Source organism: Cucumis melo, chromosome 6 (assembly GCF_025177605.1).
Source record: "Cucumis melo cultivar AY chromosome 6, USDA_Cmelo_AY_1.0, whole genome shotgun sequence".
Taxonomy (NCBI): domain Eukaryota; kingdom Viridiplantae; phylum Streptophyta; class Magnoliopsida; order Cucurbitales; family Cucurbitaceae; genus Cucumis; species Cucumis melo.
In genome coordinates, this window is record NC_066862.1 from 20,945,841 (window position 1) to 20,962,651 (window position 16,811).

The 16,811-nt window shown below is 36.4% G+C and overlaps 2 protein-coding genes across 2 annotated transcripts; both read left to right on the forward strand.

Annotated features, from left to right (window-relative positions):
* Nucleotides 1–4,461: 4,461 nt before the first annotated feature.
* Nucleotides 4,462–5,196, forward strand: LOC127149714 (uncharacterized). Its single transcript, XM_051085578.1, has 3 exons — nucleotides 4,462–4,660; nucleotides 4,794–4,945; nucleotides 5,008–5,196. The coding sequence occupies exons 1-3, from the start codon at nucleotides 4,462–4,464 to the stop codon at nucleotides 5,194–5,196; spliced, it is 540 nt and encodes a 179-aa protein (XP_050941535.1).
* A 775-nt stretch (nucleotides 5,197–5,971) lies between these two features.
* Nucleotides 5,972–6,385, forward strand: LOC127149715 (uncharacterized). Its single transcript, XM_051085579.1, has one exon. It carries the CDS (start codon nucleotides 5,972–5,974, stop codon nucleotides 6,383–6,385), a length of 414 nt encoding a protein of 137 aa, XP_050941536.1.
* The last annotated feature ends 10,426 nt before the right edge of the window (nucleotides 6,386–16,811 follow it).

The window sequence follows — 16,811 nt, forward strand, 5'->3', positions numbered from 1 at the left end:
ACATTTTCTCAATCTAGTTGGAAGACCGATGCTGGATGTAGTCTTAATTGTTTATCACTTTAATTTTTATGACAACTTCATTTGAACTTTTTCTTCATTTTTGCTTTATATTTATTGAATTTAATTAGCAAATATATTTATTATGAATTCCAATAATTAAAGAAAACAGTGTCTTCAATGATGTATTGCTTGTTTTGAATTTATTTACCATGTAAATGAAGTTATTGGATGTCGTAAAAAACTGGAGACATAATTTTAACAAAAAAAAAAAAAAAAGGATGAGTTGATTTAAGATTTGTTTGATATGCAATGTAACGCCCCAAAATTTTAAGGAAAGTTATTTTGATTATCTTAAGTTTAAATTTTTTGTAATTTTTAAGTGTTATTTGGTTGATTTATTTGATTTATGAAGATAGGATTTTTTTTCGATATTAGAAAATATCTAATTGTTGTAGTGTTTGGAGTTTATGATTTAATTGGTGGTATTTGAGAAAATTTGATTAATTATATATTTGGTTGTATAATTAATTAAATTTGAAGGTTAAATAATTATGTTATGTGGATAAGATAATTAGGTAAAGATATTTATTTTTGAAAGATAAAGATGATTGGTTTGGAGAAGAGAGGGAGTTTGAGTTTAAAATGGAGATTTGGTGGAATTTAAATGAAGAGAGAGTGTGTGAAGATTTTTGGGAAAGAGAAAAAAATAAAAATAAAAATAAGAGGGGTTATTTTTATTAAATAGGGCATTCGGATGCGTGGAAGTCTATTCACCTTCTTCTTCCTCAAGAAAACCCTTAAAGAAACCCTAACCCTAAAAATCCTTGCGTCGTCGTCGCTCGCCTCCACCCTGCATGATAAAATATTAGAAAACTGGGTATGTTTACGGTGATGTTATGTTATGTTACATGCTATGGATAGGGTTATTGTTAGCTTATTATATTAGAGTCGTACCCACATGGGTGTCCCTCGTGATCACCACCTTTCTATATGACTATGTAGTCCGACGGGATCACCACCTTTCTATAACTATGTAGTCCGAGTGAGTCGATGGGGTCACTCATAGCCCGATTGTCTTAGTGTTTCCTTCGAGTACACTAACGACCAGATTGTCCTAGGTGTTCCTTTGGGTTCACCGAAGACCAGATTGTTTCTAAGGAATCACTGTTTGCACGTGTTTGGGAACGTGTCAGTTCAGAGGTACCGCTTTATAGGACTCTAATAGGATGTTAACAGGCATCTAGCGGAACTAGTAGTGAGTCCCTTACTGAGTATATTTTTATACTCACTCTTTCTTGTTTAATTTTACAGGCAGAGGTAGAGGGAAGAGTAGAGGGAAGCTGACAATCAACAAAAAATGACCGTGGTGAGCCATAGGGATCATTTTTGCTTCCGCTTTATGTCATTTGATTTGATATACTTTCTACTTTATTTTATTTATTTTTCTTTAAAAACTAGATAGAGCCCGAGTTAGGATTTTACTTAATTTTATCTTTACACATATTTGTTTATGATTTTAATGAGTATTTGAGGTTTTGTTTTATTTTCTATATTTTTTATTTATGAAATTTATTTATCTTTAATTTGTAATGACTTCGACTTAGTATAAGGAGTTGGGTCGTTACAGTTGGTATCAGAGCCTATGTTTTTAGATTCTACAGACTGACTTATGATGTAAGTCTTTGTTTTTGTTTTCATCCTTATGGCTAATACGGTCCTTCATCACTCGCCAAGTATGTTTTATGATTAAGATGATGTCATGTTTATAACCCTGCCTGAATTAAACTAGATAAAGTATTAATGATATGATTGTATTGTGAAAACTTATGCTGGTGAAATTTAGGAAAAATGCCGCCACGTAGAGGAGCATGTAGAGGTGGTAGGAAAGGTAGAGGAGCTGGGCGTACCCAGCCTGAAGAGCAGTCTGTCGTACAAGCTGCCAACCCTACTGCAGCCGTCACTCAAGCAGACCTAGCTACAATAGAGAAGAGATACCATGATATGCTGAGGGATGCTTTAGCATCGTTCCATGCTGCCCAGCAGACCCCAATCGCCCCTCCTCCAACCCCAGTGGAAGCTCAGCCCATGCCAAACCAATTGTCAGTAGATGCCAAACATCTGAGAGACTTTAGGAAGCACAATCCTAAAACATTTGATGGATCCATGGATAACCCCACCAAGGCCCAGATGTGGTTGACCTCTATAGAGACCATCTTCCGGTACATGAAATGTCCTAATGGCGAGAAGATGCAGTGCGTATTTTTCTTCTTGGAAGATAGAGGTATCGCCTGGTGGGAGACTGTTGAAAGGATGTTGGGTGGAGATGTTAGCAAGATAACCTAGGTGCAGTTTAAGAAGAGCTTCTATGCTAAATTCTTCTTTGCCAACGTGAGGTATGCTGAGCAGCAAAAGTCCTTGAACCTAGAACAAGGCAGAATGACTGTGGAGCAGTATGACGTAGAGTTTGATATGCTATCCCGTTTTGCTCCTGAGGTAGTAAAGGATGAGGCTGCCAGGACCGAAAAGTTCATTAGAGGTCTCAGACTAGACCTTCAAGGTTCCATTCGAGCGCTCAAGCCAGGCACCCATGCTGATGCACTACGCCTAGCACTGGACATGAGTCTGCACGAGAGAGCTAATCCGGCCAAGACTACAGGAAGAGGGTCAAGCCCAAGTCAGAAGAGGAAGGCTGAGTTGCAGCCTACTGTAGCGCCACAGAGGAACCTGAGGTCAGGAGGTCTTTTCCAGCAACATCGCCAGAAGCTTGCTTCTGTAGGAAAGACTTTGAGAGAGCTATCTACTTGTCGTAGCTGTGGGAGATCTCATAGAGGTTATTGCTTAGCAGGAAGTGGAGTTTGTTTCAAGTACAAGCAACTAGGGCATACAGCTGACTTTTGTCCTCAGAAACTGCTTGAAACTACTTCGAACCAGACTTCCACTTCCCAGCAGGGAAGAGTTTTTACCACTACTCGTCAAGAGGCCGAGCAAGCTGGTACCGTAATGACAAGTATGCTCCCAATCTTGGGCCACTTCGCATTTGTGTTATTTGACTCTGGGTCATCCCATTCTTTCATATCCTCAGTCTTCGTTCAGTAAGTGTGTTTAGAAGTAGAACCATTGAGTAATATGCTATCTGTTTCTACTCCATTGGGAGAAGTCATGTTGTCTAAAGATAAGATAAAAGCATGTCAAGTAGAGATAGCAAACCATGTGTTAGATGTAACCTTGCTCGTTTTAGACATGCGAGATTTTAATGTAATTTTAGGCATGAATTGGTTGTCTGCCAACCATGCAAGTATAGATTGTTCCTGCAAAGAGGTAGTTTTTAACCCTCCTTCAACGGCTAGTTTCAAGTTTAAGGGGGCAGAGACTGTGGTCCTACCCAAAGTCATCTCAGCTATAAAAGTCATAAGCTACTCAACCAGAGTACTTGGAGTATCTTGGCCAGCGTAATAGACACTAGAGAGCCAGAAGTTTTCTTGGCATATGAGCCAGTGGTGAGAGAATACCCCGATGTTTTAATTGATGAGCTTCCAAGACTTCCACCTCCTAGGAAGATCGATTTTGCTATTGAGCTAGAGCCAGGCACTACTCCAATATCTAGAGCTCCCTACAAAATGGCCCCAGCAGAGTTGAAAGAGCTGAAGGTCCAGTTGCAGAAGTTACTAGACAAGGGTTTCATACGACCTACTGTGTCACCTTGGGGAGAACCAGTATTGTTTGTAAAGAAGAAGGATGGATTGATGCGTCTTTGCATTGATTACAGAGAGTTAAATAAGGTGACAGTCAAGAACTGTCTACCCATTGCCCAGGATTGACGACTTGTTTGATCAGCTGCAAGGAGCCACTATTTTCTCTAAGATCGATTTACGTTCAGGCTATCACCAGCTGAGGATTAGAGACAGTGGCATCCCTAAGACTGCTTTTCATTTCAGATATGGATATTATGAGTTTATTGTAATGTCTTTTGGCTTGACCAATGCTTCTGTGGTATTTATGGATTTGATGAACAGAGTGTTTAAGGACTTTTTAGACACTTTTGTTATAGTTTTCATTGACGACATCTTGGTTTACTCTAAGATAGAGGCTGAGCATGAGGAGCATTTGCATAAGGTTTTAGAGATTCTTTGAGTCGATAAGCTATATGCTAAGTTTTCTAAGTGCGAGTTCTGGCTGAAGAAGGTGTCTTTTCTTGGCCACGTCGTATCCAATGAGGGAGTCTCTGTAGACCCAGCGAAGATTGAAGTTGTTACTAGTTGGTCTCGACCATCTATAGTTAGTGAAGTTCGTAGTTTTTTGGGCTTAGCGGGTTATTACAGGAGGTTCGTGGAAGATTTCTCTCGTATAGCCAGTCCTTTAACTCAGTTGACTAGGAAAGAGACTCCTTTTGTTTGGAGCCCAGCATGTGAGAGGAGTTTCCAGGAGCTTAAGTAGAAGGTTGTGACTGCGCCAATCCTTACAATGCCAGATGGATCTGGAAGTTTCGTGATCTATAGTAATGCCTCTAAGAAAGGACTGGGTTGTATTCTGATGCAGCAAGGTAAGGTAGTTGCTTATGTCTCTCATCAGTTAAAGAGTCGTGAGCAGAACTACCCTACCTATGATCTAGAGTTGGCAGTTGTGGTTTTTGCATTGAAAATATGGAGACACTACCTGTATGGTAAGAAGATACAAATTTTTTACTAACCACAAGAGCCTGAAATACTTCTTCACCCAGAAGGAGTAAAACATGAGACAGAGAAGATGGCTTAAGTTAGCAAAAGTTTACGACTGCGAAATTATGTATCACCCAGGTAATGTGAATGTGGTAGCTGATGCACTTAGTAGGAAGGTGTTACATTCAGCAACGTTTATCACCAAGCAAGCTCATTTGCTTAGAGACTTTGAGAGAGCTGAGATTGCAATTTCAATAGGAGAAGTTACTTCACAGTTGGCTCAGCTGTCAGTACAGTCGACCTTGAGGCAGAGGATTATTGTTGCTCAGCTAAATGACTCAATTTTTTTTAGAAGTGTCGCCTGGCAGAAGCAGGGCAAGCTGAGGAGTTTTCCATATCCTCTGATGGTGGACTTGTGTATGAGAGGCGTTTATGCATCCCAACGGATAGTTCCGTTAAGACAGAGCTTTTGACTGAGGCCCATAGTTCCCCATTCTCTATGCATCCTGGCAGTACGAAGATGTACCAGGACTTGAAGTGAGTCTACTGGTGGCGAAATATGAAGAGAGAAGTGGCAGACTTTGTTAGTAGGTGCTTAGTATGTCAGCAGGTGAAGGCACCAAGACAGAGGCTAGTAGGTTTGTTACAACCCTTGAGTGTCCCAGGATAGAAATGAGATAGTGTACCGATTAACTTCATTACAGGACTGTCTAAGACCCTGAAGGGCTACACGGTCATATGGATTGTTGTTGACAGGCTCACGAAGTCAGCTCACTTTATTCTAGGGAAATCCACTTACATTGTTAGTAAGCGGGGACAGTTATATATGATTGAGATAGTGAGACTGCAAAGAGTGCCTATATCTATCATTTCTGACAGAGATGCTCGTTTCACATCGAAATTCTAGAAAGGACTTCAGCTTGCATTAGACACGAGGCTAGACTTCAGCACAGCCTTTTATCCCCAGACTGATGGTCAAACAGAGAGGTTGAACCAGATTTTGGAAGATATACTGTGAGCTTGTGTGCTAGAGTTTTCAGGGAGTTAGGACTCATTTGCACTTAATGGAGTTTGCCTATAATAATAGTTATCATGCTACTATTGGCATGGCGCCGTTCGAGGTTCTGTATGGTAGGTGTTATAGATTTCCTGTATGTTGGGGTGAGGTTGGTGAGTAAAGAATGTTAGGCCCTGAGTTAGTTCAGACTACCAATGCAGCCATACAGAAGATTAGAGCTTGTATGTTGACAACACAGAGCAGGCAGAAGAGTTATGCTGATAAATGACGTAAAAATCTCGAGTTTGATGTGGGAAACATGGTTTTTCTAAAGGTAGCAGCTCTGAAGGGTGTTATGAGATTCGAGAAGAAGTGGAAGCTAAGTCTACGTTTTGTAGGGCCATTTGAGATACTTGAGCGGATTGGCCCCGCATCTTACCCTTTGGCGTTGCCTCCCGCATTTTTTGCAGTTCATGATGTATTCCATGTCTCTATGCTGAGGATGTATGTAGCAGATCCGACACATGTAGTTGACTTTGAGCCATTGCAAATATATGAGAACTTGAGCTACGATGAGCAACCTGTTGAGATTTTGGCAAGAGAGGTCAAGATGCTTCGTAATCAAGGAATTGCACTGGTCAAGGTTCTTTGGCGAAACCACGGAGCTGAAGAGGCCACATGGGAGAGAGAGGATGACATGAGAACCCAGTACCCTGAGCTGTTCGAGGATTAGAACTTTCGAGGACGAAAGTTTCTCATAGGAGGGAAGATTGTAATGTCCCAAAAATTTAAGGTAATTTATTTTAATTATCTTAAGTTTAAACTTTTTGTAATTTTTAGGTGTTATTTGGTTGATTTATTTGATTTATGAATATAGGATTTTTTTTTTAGATATTAGGAAAATATCTAATTGTTGTAGTGTTTGGAGTTTATGATTTAATTGGTGGTATTTGAGAAAATTTGATTAATTATATAATTGGTTGTATAATTAATTAAATTTGAAGGTAAAATAATTATGTTATGTGGATAAGATAATTAGGGAATTTGAGTTTAAAGAGGAGATTTGGTGGAATTTAAATGAAGAGAGAGAGTGTGAAGATTTTTGGGAAAGAAAAAAAAGAGAAAAATAAAAATAAGAGGGGCTATTTTTATTAAATAGCGCATTGGGATGCGTGGAGGTCATTCACCTTTTTCTTCCCTAAGAAAACCCTAAAAGAAACCCTAACCCTAAAAATCCTTGCGCCGCTGCCGCTCGCTTCCACCATGCGTCGTCATTTTCTTTCGTAAGCCAACCGGTCACCGACCCACGTCGTGCCATCCCTTTTCGTTTGTCAGTGTTTCTGTCGTCGATCGCAACCCGAACCGTCTTCGCCTCTATCCGTCTCCGTTTCCATTTGTCTCTGCCTCCGCCGTTTGCAAAGCACCATTGTCGTCGTTCAGTCTATCCATCGATCATCGAACGGTAGCTGAGCCACTCAAGCTGCCACGTCTGTCTGTCGTCAGGTTTTTCCCCGTTTGTTCGTCGCCGCCTTCTTTGTTTCGTCTCCACTGTCAACGAGCCGTAATCTAAGTTGACCCAACAGCAAGCCATCCCCCAGGTGCTCGAGCTGTGCATGTGGGTATGTGAGCCGCGTCTCCTAGTCGCCCAAGTTGCCTTTCCCTTTAGTCGAGCCGCCCTACTCGTGTGAAGCCGCCTACCCGAGCCGTTTTTACCTTTAGCCGAGCTGCCGAGTCTCCTAGTCGTGCCGCCTAGCTGTTTCTCCTTAGCTAAGCCATTTTTGAGCCACCTAGCTTATTCTTGGGTTTTTCACCTATTTTGGTAAGTCCCGATTGGGTTTTGGATTACTACCCAACAAATATTAATTTCAGACTCTAACTAAATAATTGTTCGATTTAATTAACTAGAGTTAACTGGAAACCGAGCTGGGAATTTGTCCAACTAAGTCTAAATCGATATCGGCCTCGATTTTTGGGTAAGTTAAATCAACTAGATTTTTTGGATCCTTAATCAACTGCGAGTTAAATAATTCAAACTTGGTTATTTACCCCTATCGTTTAGGATTTTTCCTTGGGAAGCGTGATCACGACTGTTAGGAAAATCTCGGTTTAACTAATCTTTAGGTAAGAGATTCTACTACTAGGCTTTCGAGTGAAACTAAGAGATCGCATGTATGTATGGTTATGCATGGATGATAGCTAAATTGCATAACTCGATGTTATTTTTTATGACTGACATTGTATTGATGATTGATGTTGATGACTAATGTCATGTTATGACTGGTAGTATGTTGATGAAGTCGACTGCGTTATGCTTATGATTACGGTATTTGGTTAAGTAAGCTATATTGTTATGTTATGCCATGTTTACGGTGATGTTATGTTATGTTACATGCTATGCATATGGTTACTATTAGCTTTTTCTATTAGAGTCATACCCACATGGGTGTTGATGGAAAAAACTTTAAGAGACATGTTGCAGCAGAATTTAGAAATCAACATGCATATGCTATGCGATGGACTTAAACGAAGAGCATAAAAGGTAAACGATGAACGTACCTTTTATAGTTCTGAACTTCTTCTTCGATCCAAAGCTTCTTCTATGCCTGAAAATCATGAGCAAGGACAATCACTAAGTTGACCTACTAATCTCAGAACCAAGAACGGAGTTGTGGGACTCGGTTTTGTGAAGTAAAACTTAAAGAGAAAGGAAGGAGGTGTATCGTTTAGGTGATTTTTCTAGCAAAACATCATCTTTTCTCATTCTGTAATGAGAAGTTTATATATGAAATTTTACATGCAAATTGCATGCAAATTATTTCATATATTCTCAACACCTAATTAATCCATTAACTCTCAACGGAATTAGTGGCTTCTATTTTACAATAGGCTGCCACATTGCCCATTGACTTTTAATTAATTAAGTAATTAGTCAAAGGGACATTTTGGTCATTTGACCAATTAAGTCAAAGTCAAACTTTGACTTTTTCATAGTCAAAAGTCAACTTTTTGACTTTTTACTATTTTTTTCTTCTTGACTAATTCTAACCTCCCGAGTATGAATCCGCATTCATTTTTCTAAAATTCAAATCATATTTGAATATAAATCCGGTCAAAGTTTTGTTTCTCAAAGTTAAAAGTCAACTTGTTGACTTTTACAACTTTAACCGTTTCAAAACTTTCTAAGCTTTTAAATACGAATCTATATTCATATTTATTTAAATCATATTTAAACACAAAGCTTAAAGTTTATTTCTACCGACTTATATCATATATATTTGTCGGTTTCTCTCTTTTCTTAGTTCGAACAGTTCGAGTTACTTCAACATACTTTTTCTTAGTTGAATCCACATGAGCTAGTAGGGGAACCTAATGGATCTATAGATCATGGGCTCCAACGATTCGAGATTAACTAGCTAAAATCTTTTAGACCAAGCTTAATCAACATTCGTTAACTAAAGAGTCATTCCACTAAAGACATTTAGTTGCACTCCTCTCACTATATATATATTTTTGTCCACCTGATATAACCATAATGAGTAAGTTGATCCTTCACAGGTTGTTAGTAATCTTGGTTGGGTCAAAATACCGTTTTACCCCCGAGATTACATCTTGCTCCTTAAGACCCACTGATCCACTATTGAACAATTGGTTTAAGGTCCAACCTATAAACCTGAATCCTTCTCGAGCCAATGAGAAGGTGGGGCCTCTTGTTCAAGACTTGGATTCAGTCCTTAAGGGAACAACCGATCTACTATCCCAGAAATGGATAGGAGTGAATTCCGTCTTACACCCTATGTCCCTAGCTATCCACTCGATATTATCGCTGAAATGGGAGGCTTATTGGGCCAGCGATGATGAGCTGCCCTCACCTATGTAGATCTAAGGATACTACCGAATGAATAGAAGTTCATAGTTAGCTCAGGATTAAGATGAAGTTACCTAGGTCATCATAATTGAAATAGTCAATTTATAGTTTACGGTGTTATAACAAAAAGTGACTATTTCGTGGTTCCAGTCTTATGTAAACTATTTACATAGGATGCCCCCACTCCCATGTCTCTATTTGAACAATTTAGGATTACATCATTTGTACTAACTACAGAGCTGACCGCATCTATAGTGTTTATCTAGAATAAGGCGCCCAACCTTATTCATACACTATAAATTAGTTGGGCTATTAACTTGAACTTAATCCATGTTTATATCTCTACATAAAGTTCAAGTGTATTTGACAAACTCAGTAAAATAGCCTCGAGACCTTAAATTATTGGTCTTAAGATTATAACATTCAATAATAAATTTTATTGAATCAAATAACAAAGTACGAGTTTTAGGACACAAATTCCAACAAGTGTCCCTTGGGATCACCACCTTTTTATAATTGTGTAGTCCAACGGGATTACCAGTCCAATATGACATTAACATTGACATAGACATGATTACGAGTGATTCGATGGGGCACTCAAGCACTATTGTCTTAGTGTTTCCTTCGGGTACACTAACGACCAGATTGTCCTAGGTGTTCCTTTGGGTTCACCGAAGACCAGATTGTTCTTGTAGGATCACAGTTTGCACGTGTTTGGGCATGTGCCAGTTCAAGGGTACCGCTTTATAGAACTCTAATAGGATGTTAACAGGTACCTAGCGGGACTAGTAGTGGGTCCCTTACTGAGAGTATATTTTTATACTCACTCTTTCTTGTTTAATTTTATAGGCAGAGATAGAGGTAAGAGTAAAGGGAAGCTGGCGACTGACAAGAAGTGACCGTAGCGAGCCATAGGGATCACTTTTTCTTCCGTTTTATGTCAATTGATTTGATGTACTTTCTACTTTATTTTATTTGTTTTTCTTTAAAAACTAGATATGACCCAAGTTAGGAGTTTACTTAATTTTATCTTTACAGATATTTGTTTATGATTTTAACGAGTATTTGAGGTTTTGTTTTATTTTCCATATTTTTGATTTATGAAATTTATTTATCTTTAATTAGTAATGACTTCGGCTTAGTATAAGAAGTTGGGTCGTTACATGCAATTTAGGTCAATATGGAAAAACATCTTCGATCCATTTTAATAGTTTTAACTGTTAGACGTATTTAAATAATACGTATAATTAAATTGTGGGCTATGTATGTAAATTAATAATTTATCACATTGGGTTATTTTATTTAATTGGGCTTATTATGTGATCTATTTAATTAAGACCTATGATTCCTAATTGAGTATCGACTAAATGGGTAGAAGTCTATTCCTAAATTAATTAGGATTGAATGAGGAGCCTAATTGAACTAGTATATAAAGAACCCTAGGGCTATGGTTCCTAATATACCAAAACAATAAACACTCAGTCTTTCTTTTATCCCATCAAGAGAAAGATCCCACTAAGCGCATTCAGGGTTTTGGTTGAAGAAGATAATAGTCATTTTACAGCCATCATCAATTCAAGGAGATGGATTCTGGTATATATCTTATTCTTAACAAAAGAATATGGTATGTAACTTATTCTTGACAATTTGGCATGAATAATCTTGGGCTAATCTATTATATAGATTTAAAGTATTTTATTCCAACAAATGGTATCAAAGCATGAATTTCATGTTAAATTGTTGGAATTTGTTTGTTTTCTATTAGGTTCTTGATTCAAGATTTGATTAAATATATTGTGGTTTTAAGTTTAATTGATCTTAATTCAATATTTGATTAATCATGTTGTAAACATGTTGTAGTTTTAAAATTTTATTAATCATATTGTGGTTTTAAGTTTATTTATTCTTATTGGATGAAAAAATTGTAAAAAGAAAAATACATATTATTTTATTCTCCAAAAGCATTCCTACATTGATAAATTGAGAATGTGGAGGCTTCTTCATATACCTATTGGTTGGCTAATAGGTTTGAGCACTTAGGCGCCCAAGTTTTGGAAGGAGAGAGGAGATAGGCAAATGAGGATATTGTTACATCTCCACGCACGCGATCGGACGTGGCGAGGAGAGATAAAATAATATGTACTTTTACTAAAACTTTCTTTTAATTTTCTAACGTTTTTAAGAATTATGAAACGTTTACGAATTAATTGTTAAAATTACCATTATTAAACGTTCACAAATTACCGTTTAAAGTTTTATTATAATTAATTTGTGACCGTTTATAAATAATTAAAAACGTTTTTCTTTTAATGAATTTGACCATTGGTAATCCGCCCATACTATATATAGTTCCCTCATTCTCATTCTCACCACACAAAAACAAACAATCTTCTCACAAATTCTCATTCTCTTAAAAGTTTCCTAAGCTGTGTTTTTTGAGTGTTTTGATTCCAATTAGTTTTTGTGCAAAACTAATTGACTGAAAAAGGGCTGTTTTATCATGGAGACGACGAGACATTATTTTGTTTGCACGATTCAGGACAGATCCGTGAAACGTCTTAAAGAGAATGTGTTTCACGACTCAACCGTATACTAATCTTGCTTCTGTTTTCATTTCAGTAACGATCTACCTTGCAGTTGATGTTCTGTTCTTTATGTACCAGATTGTCAAATCTAAAATGAGTTGAAGACCAAAGTGTAACAACAACTCTAGATTGAAAGATTTAATTAATTAATCATGTTGTCAACTTAAGTTTAATTGATCATGTTGTAGATTCAAGATTTGATTAATTATTATCATCTTATGAATACAAGTTTGATTGATCATGTTGTTAATTCAAGATTAATTGATCATCCTATGGATAAACTTGAATGATGAATTTTTTTTTTTTTTTTGGAGATATTCACATGTTTATGTCGCATTAATTGTATTTTAATGTACCCAATCATTACGTGAACTTTGGTAAAGATTATTTGGTGTTCTTCCTCCATTTCTTTTTGTAATAATAATATTATTATTATTGTGTCTTATATTTTAGATTAAATTCGTCAAAATAACATGTTGCCAAAGTAGCCTATGTTATCTAGATTAATTTAATTTTAAAATATAGGATGTGCATATTCATTGATTTATGCGAATAATTATCTTATAAATTATCGGCCCAAAGGAAGATAATTATTTGGCCAAATTATGAGTATGTGTGTGGTATGAGTAGGCGACAGTTATAAGCATTGCTCATGTGAAAAATGGTCGGTCCAAAGAAAGGCTAATTTTTTGACAGAGTTTACCATCAGAACTTTGATTACTACGTTGAGAGTACCGTTTATAGTTGATGTCTCTACCCAAAGGTTGGACATCAATGTTACGTTGTGTTAGGTATCTTGTAAAAGGGGCCCACGATATATGTAAAATTATTTTGTCATATTTTATTTTATGACATATTAATTGTGAATATATTATTTGTTTACTTGTTCTTTGTTGAGTTGGTCTTACTCAACTATCTAAAAATCTAAGTTCAATCCCTAAGTTAAATGGATCAAATTTCAAGGTTTGGAAGGAATGCTTGGAGATACGTTTCAAGTGCATGGATCTAGAGCTTGCATTAAGGACTGATAAACCTGCTTCTACTAGGGAACAGCCGAATACGGCTAATATTGAGAAGTGAGAATGGTTAAATCGCATGTGTCTAATGATTATTAGGTAACCCATTCCAAAGTCTTTTCTATCACTGAAAATGAAAATGCCAAAAAGTTCCTCGCTGAAATTGAAAAATATTTTGCTAAAAATGAAAAATGGGAAGTAAGTAGTCTTTTGACTACTTTAACTTCCATGAGGTATAAAGGCAATGGAAACATCGGGGAGTACATTATGGAAATGTCCAATCTCGCTGGTAAACTAAAGGTACTTGATATCGAGATAAATAAAAATTTACTTGTACATTTGGTACTTATCACTCTTCTTGCACAATTCACTTAATTTAAGATAAGTTATAATACTCAAAATAATAAATTGAGTATTAATGAGTTTATCTCACAATGTGTGCAAGAAGAAGATAGGATTAAGAGAGAAATGATAGAAAGTGCTCACTTAGCAACTAACTTTCATGGTAATAAGAAAAGAAAACCTACAGATGCTGTAGAGGGGACATCTCAGCAGAATAAGAAACAAAGTATGGATAATCTTTGTTTGTTCCGCAAAAAGAAATGGTCATCTAAGATTGTCCCAAGTACATCAAATGGCAAGTAAAGAAGTGTAAACTTCTTACTTTGGTTTGTTCTGATGTTAATTTAGCTTCTGTACTTATAGATACTTGGTGGATAGATTCTAGTACTATTACTCACATAAGTATATCCATGTAGGGTTGCCTGTGGAGTCGACCATCAAACGATTCTAAAAGATTCATCTATGTGGGGGATGGCAAAGCAGTTAAAGTTAAAGTCATTGGCAATTTTAGATTACTTTTAAAAGCTGGTTGTTGTTTTTTATTTGAATGAGACTTTTATTGTACCGTCATTTAGACAGAACTTAGTATCTATTTCCAGTTTGGACAAATTTTGTTTCTCTTGTTATTTTGGAAATAATAAAGTTAGTCTTTTTCAAAACTCCAAGCTTATTGGTATCGGTTCTTTAATTGAGAACCTATATATGCTTGATTCTTATGCTTCATCTAACAAGGTCATGTTGTCAAAATCATGTGGTACAAAGTGTAAATTAAATGAGAATTTACTATGTTATGGCACAAACATTTAGGTCACATCTCTAAACAGAGAATTCAGAGACTTGTGTTATATGGAATTTTATGATTCCCTTAATTTAAGCAAATTTGAAGTTTGTGTGAAATGTATTAAGGGAAAATAGATATACATAAGAAAATTAGGTGCCAATAGATGTTCAGACGTCTTAAAACTAATACATACAGACATTTGTGGCCCATTCCCCATGGCTTCTTCGAATGGACAACAATACTTTATTACGTTCATAGACGATTATTCAAGATATGAGTACCTATATTTAATTCATGAGAAGTCTCAATCTTTAGACATTTTCAAGTCTTTTAAAGCTGAAGTTAAACTTCAACATGAAAAAAATTAAGTCTGTCAAGTCTGATCGCGGTAATGAATACACTACGGTAGATATGATGGATTAGGTGAACAACTCCAGGACCTTTTTCCAAATATCTAGAGGAATGTGGAATTATCCCGCAGTACACTATGCCAAGGAAACCCAGCATGAACGGTGTAGCGAAAAGGCGAAATAGAACACTTAAGGATATGATTAGCAGTATAATTAGTCATTCATCTTTACCAGAATCCCTTTAGAGTGAGACACTAAAGACTGTAGCATATATCCTAAATAGGATACCTAGTAAAGCAATAGTTAAAACTCCTTATGAGTTGTGGACATGAAAGAAGCCTAGTATTAGGCATCCTCACATGTGGGGTTGTCCAGCTAAGGCTAGGCCTTACAGACCTCATGAAAAAAAATTGGATCCAAGAACTATTAGCTGCTTTTTTGTTGGGTATTCTGAGCATTCTCAGGGTTTCAAATTTTATGATCCCACTTTGAAATCATTTTTTGAGATTGAAAATGCCCAATTCCTTGAGGATGTTGAGTTTGAAGAGGAAGATAATATAAAGAAAGTTGTCTTTAAAGAGGAATTAGTTTCTCTTCCTAATGTGAGCATAGATTTTGTTCGAAGTCCAATTCCTGAGTTCACTATGGAACCAATTATAAAACAAGACAACAATGAAGTCCCTGAAGTGCAAACTCAACAATCTCAAGAAGTGTTATTAAGGAGATCCACTAGAGAAAAGACAAATGCAATTTCAAATATTATATTGTGTTTCTTCAAGAACATCAAGATGACATTAGCATAATGGAAAATGATCTAATCAACTTCCAACAAGATCTACAAAGTTCTAACTCTCAAGAGTGGATAAATACTATCGAAGAGAAAATAAAATTCATGAAAGACAATGAAGTTTGGGAACTTGTCGAATTTTCATCAGGAGTAAAACCTATAGGTTGTAAATGAACATTTAAAACCAAAATGGATTTACAAGGCAAAATCGAAAGATATAAAGCTCGTTTTGTTGCAAAGGGTTTTACTCAAAAGGAAGGCATTGATTACAAAGAGACTTTCTCTCCAGTTTCATTGAAAGACTCTTTTCAGGGTAATTGTGGCATTAGTAGCTCACTTAGATTTGAAGCTACATCAAATGGATGTGAAAACTATGTTTCTCAATGGAAACATTGTTGAGACGATTTATATGGTACAACCATAAAACTTTGTATCTAATAATTCAAAGTTTATGGTGTGCAAATTTGAAGAAATCCATCTATAGTCTCAAACAAGTCTTTCACTAATGGTATCATAAATTTCATGAAGTAATCACCTCTTTTGGTTTTAAGGTGAATATAGTAGAAGATAGTGTTCACAAGTTCAGTGAGAGTAAATCTATTTTCCTGGTGTTATATGTTGATGACATACTCATAGCAAGTAATAATGTAGGTTTATTGCATGACACTAAGAGGTTTCTCAAAAGGAATTTTGAGATGAAGGATCTTGGTGATGCTTATTTTGTATTAGGAATGCAAATACTACGAGATTGCTCTGATATTGTGAGATTATCACAAAAGTACTATATCAAAAAAAATTGAGTAGATTTGATATGCAAGTTTGTGCACAAGGAGATACCCCGTTTGCTAAAGGTGATAAATTTTATTTAGGTTAATGCCCCGAGACCACACTTGAGATTAAAGAGATGCATAAGGTTGCTTATGCATTAGCTGTTCGAAGCCTAATGTGTTCATAATTAGACTCTTAGGTAGATATTTGAGCAACCCGATGATGGATCATTACAGAGTAGCCAATTGGGTTATAAGGTATTTCCAAGGAACAAAAGGTTATATGCTCACTTATCGAAGATTATAAATTTTGGAGATCATTTGATATTCTGATTCCAATTATGTTGGATGTCATACAGTGTGTGATCCACTTCAGACTATAACTTCATGTTGGTTGAAGGAGTTATATTTTGGAAAAGTGTTAAACAAACACTTATGGCTTCTTCTACCAGAGATGTGAAGTTTATAGCATGATAAGAGGCATCTAGTCATGGAATATGGTTGCGAAATTTTGTCACTAGGCTACAAATAGTAGTTGACAAACACCAAAATTATTTTGTGAGAATAACTCAGCAGTAATGCATTCCAATAACAACTGAAGCAATACAAAGTCAAAGCATGTAGACGTAAAGCATCTAGTTGTGAAAGAAAAAGTTTAGAATCATC

Excerpts from the sequence above, each read along its gene's own strand:
- LOC127149714 (XM_051085578.1), top strand. The coding sequence starts at position 4,462 with ATGCCAGATGGATCTGGAAGTTTCGTGATCTATAGTAATGCCTCTAAG. Across the intron at positions 4,661-4,793 it reads ATGGAGACACTACCTGTATG|GTAATGTGAATGTGGTAGCT; the intron begins GTAAGAAGATAC and ends TGTATCACCCAG. Across the intron at positions 4,946-5,007 it reads CACAGTTGGCTCAGCTGTCA|AAGTGTCGCCTGGCAGAAGC; the intron begins GTACAGTCGACC and ends AATTTTTTTTAG.
- LOC127149715 (XM_051085579.1), top strand. The coding sequence starts at position 5,972 with ATGGTTTTTCTAAAGGTAGCAGCTCTGAAGGGTGTTATGAGATTCGAG.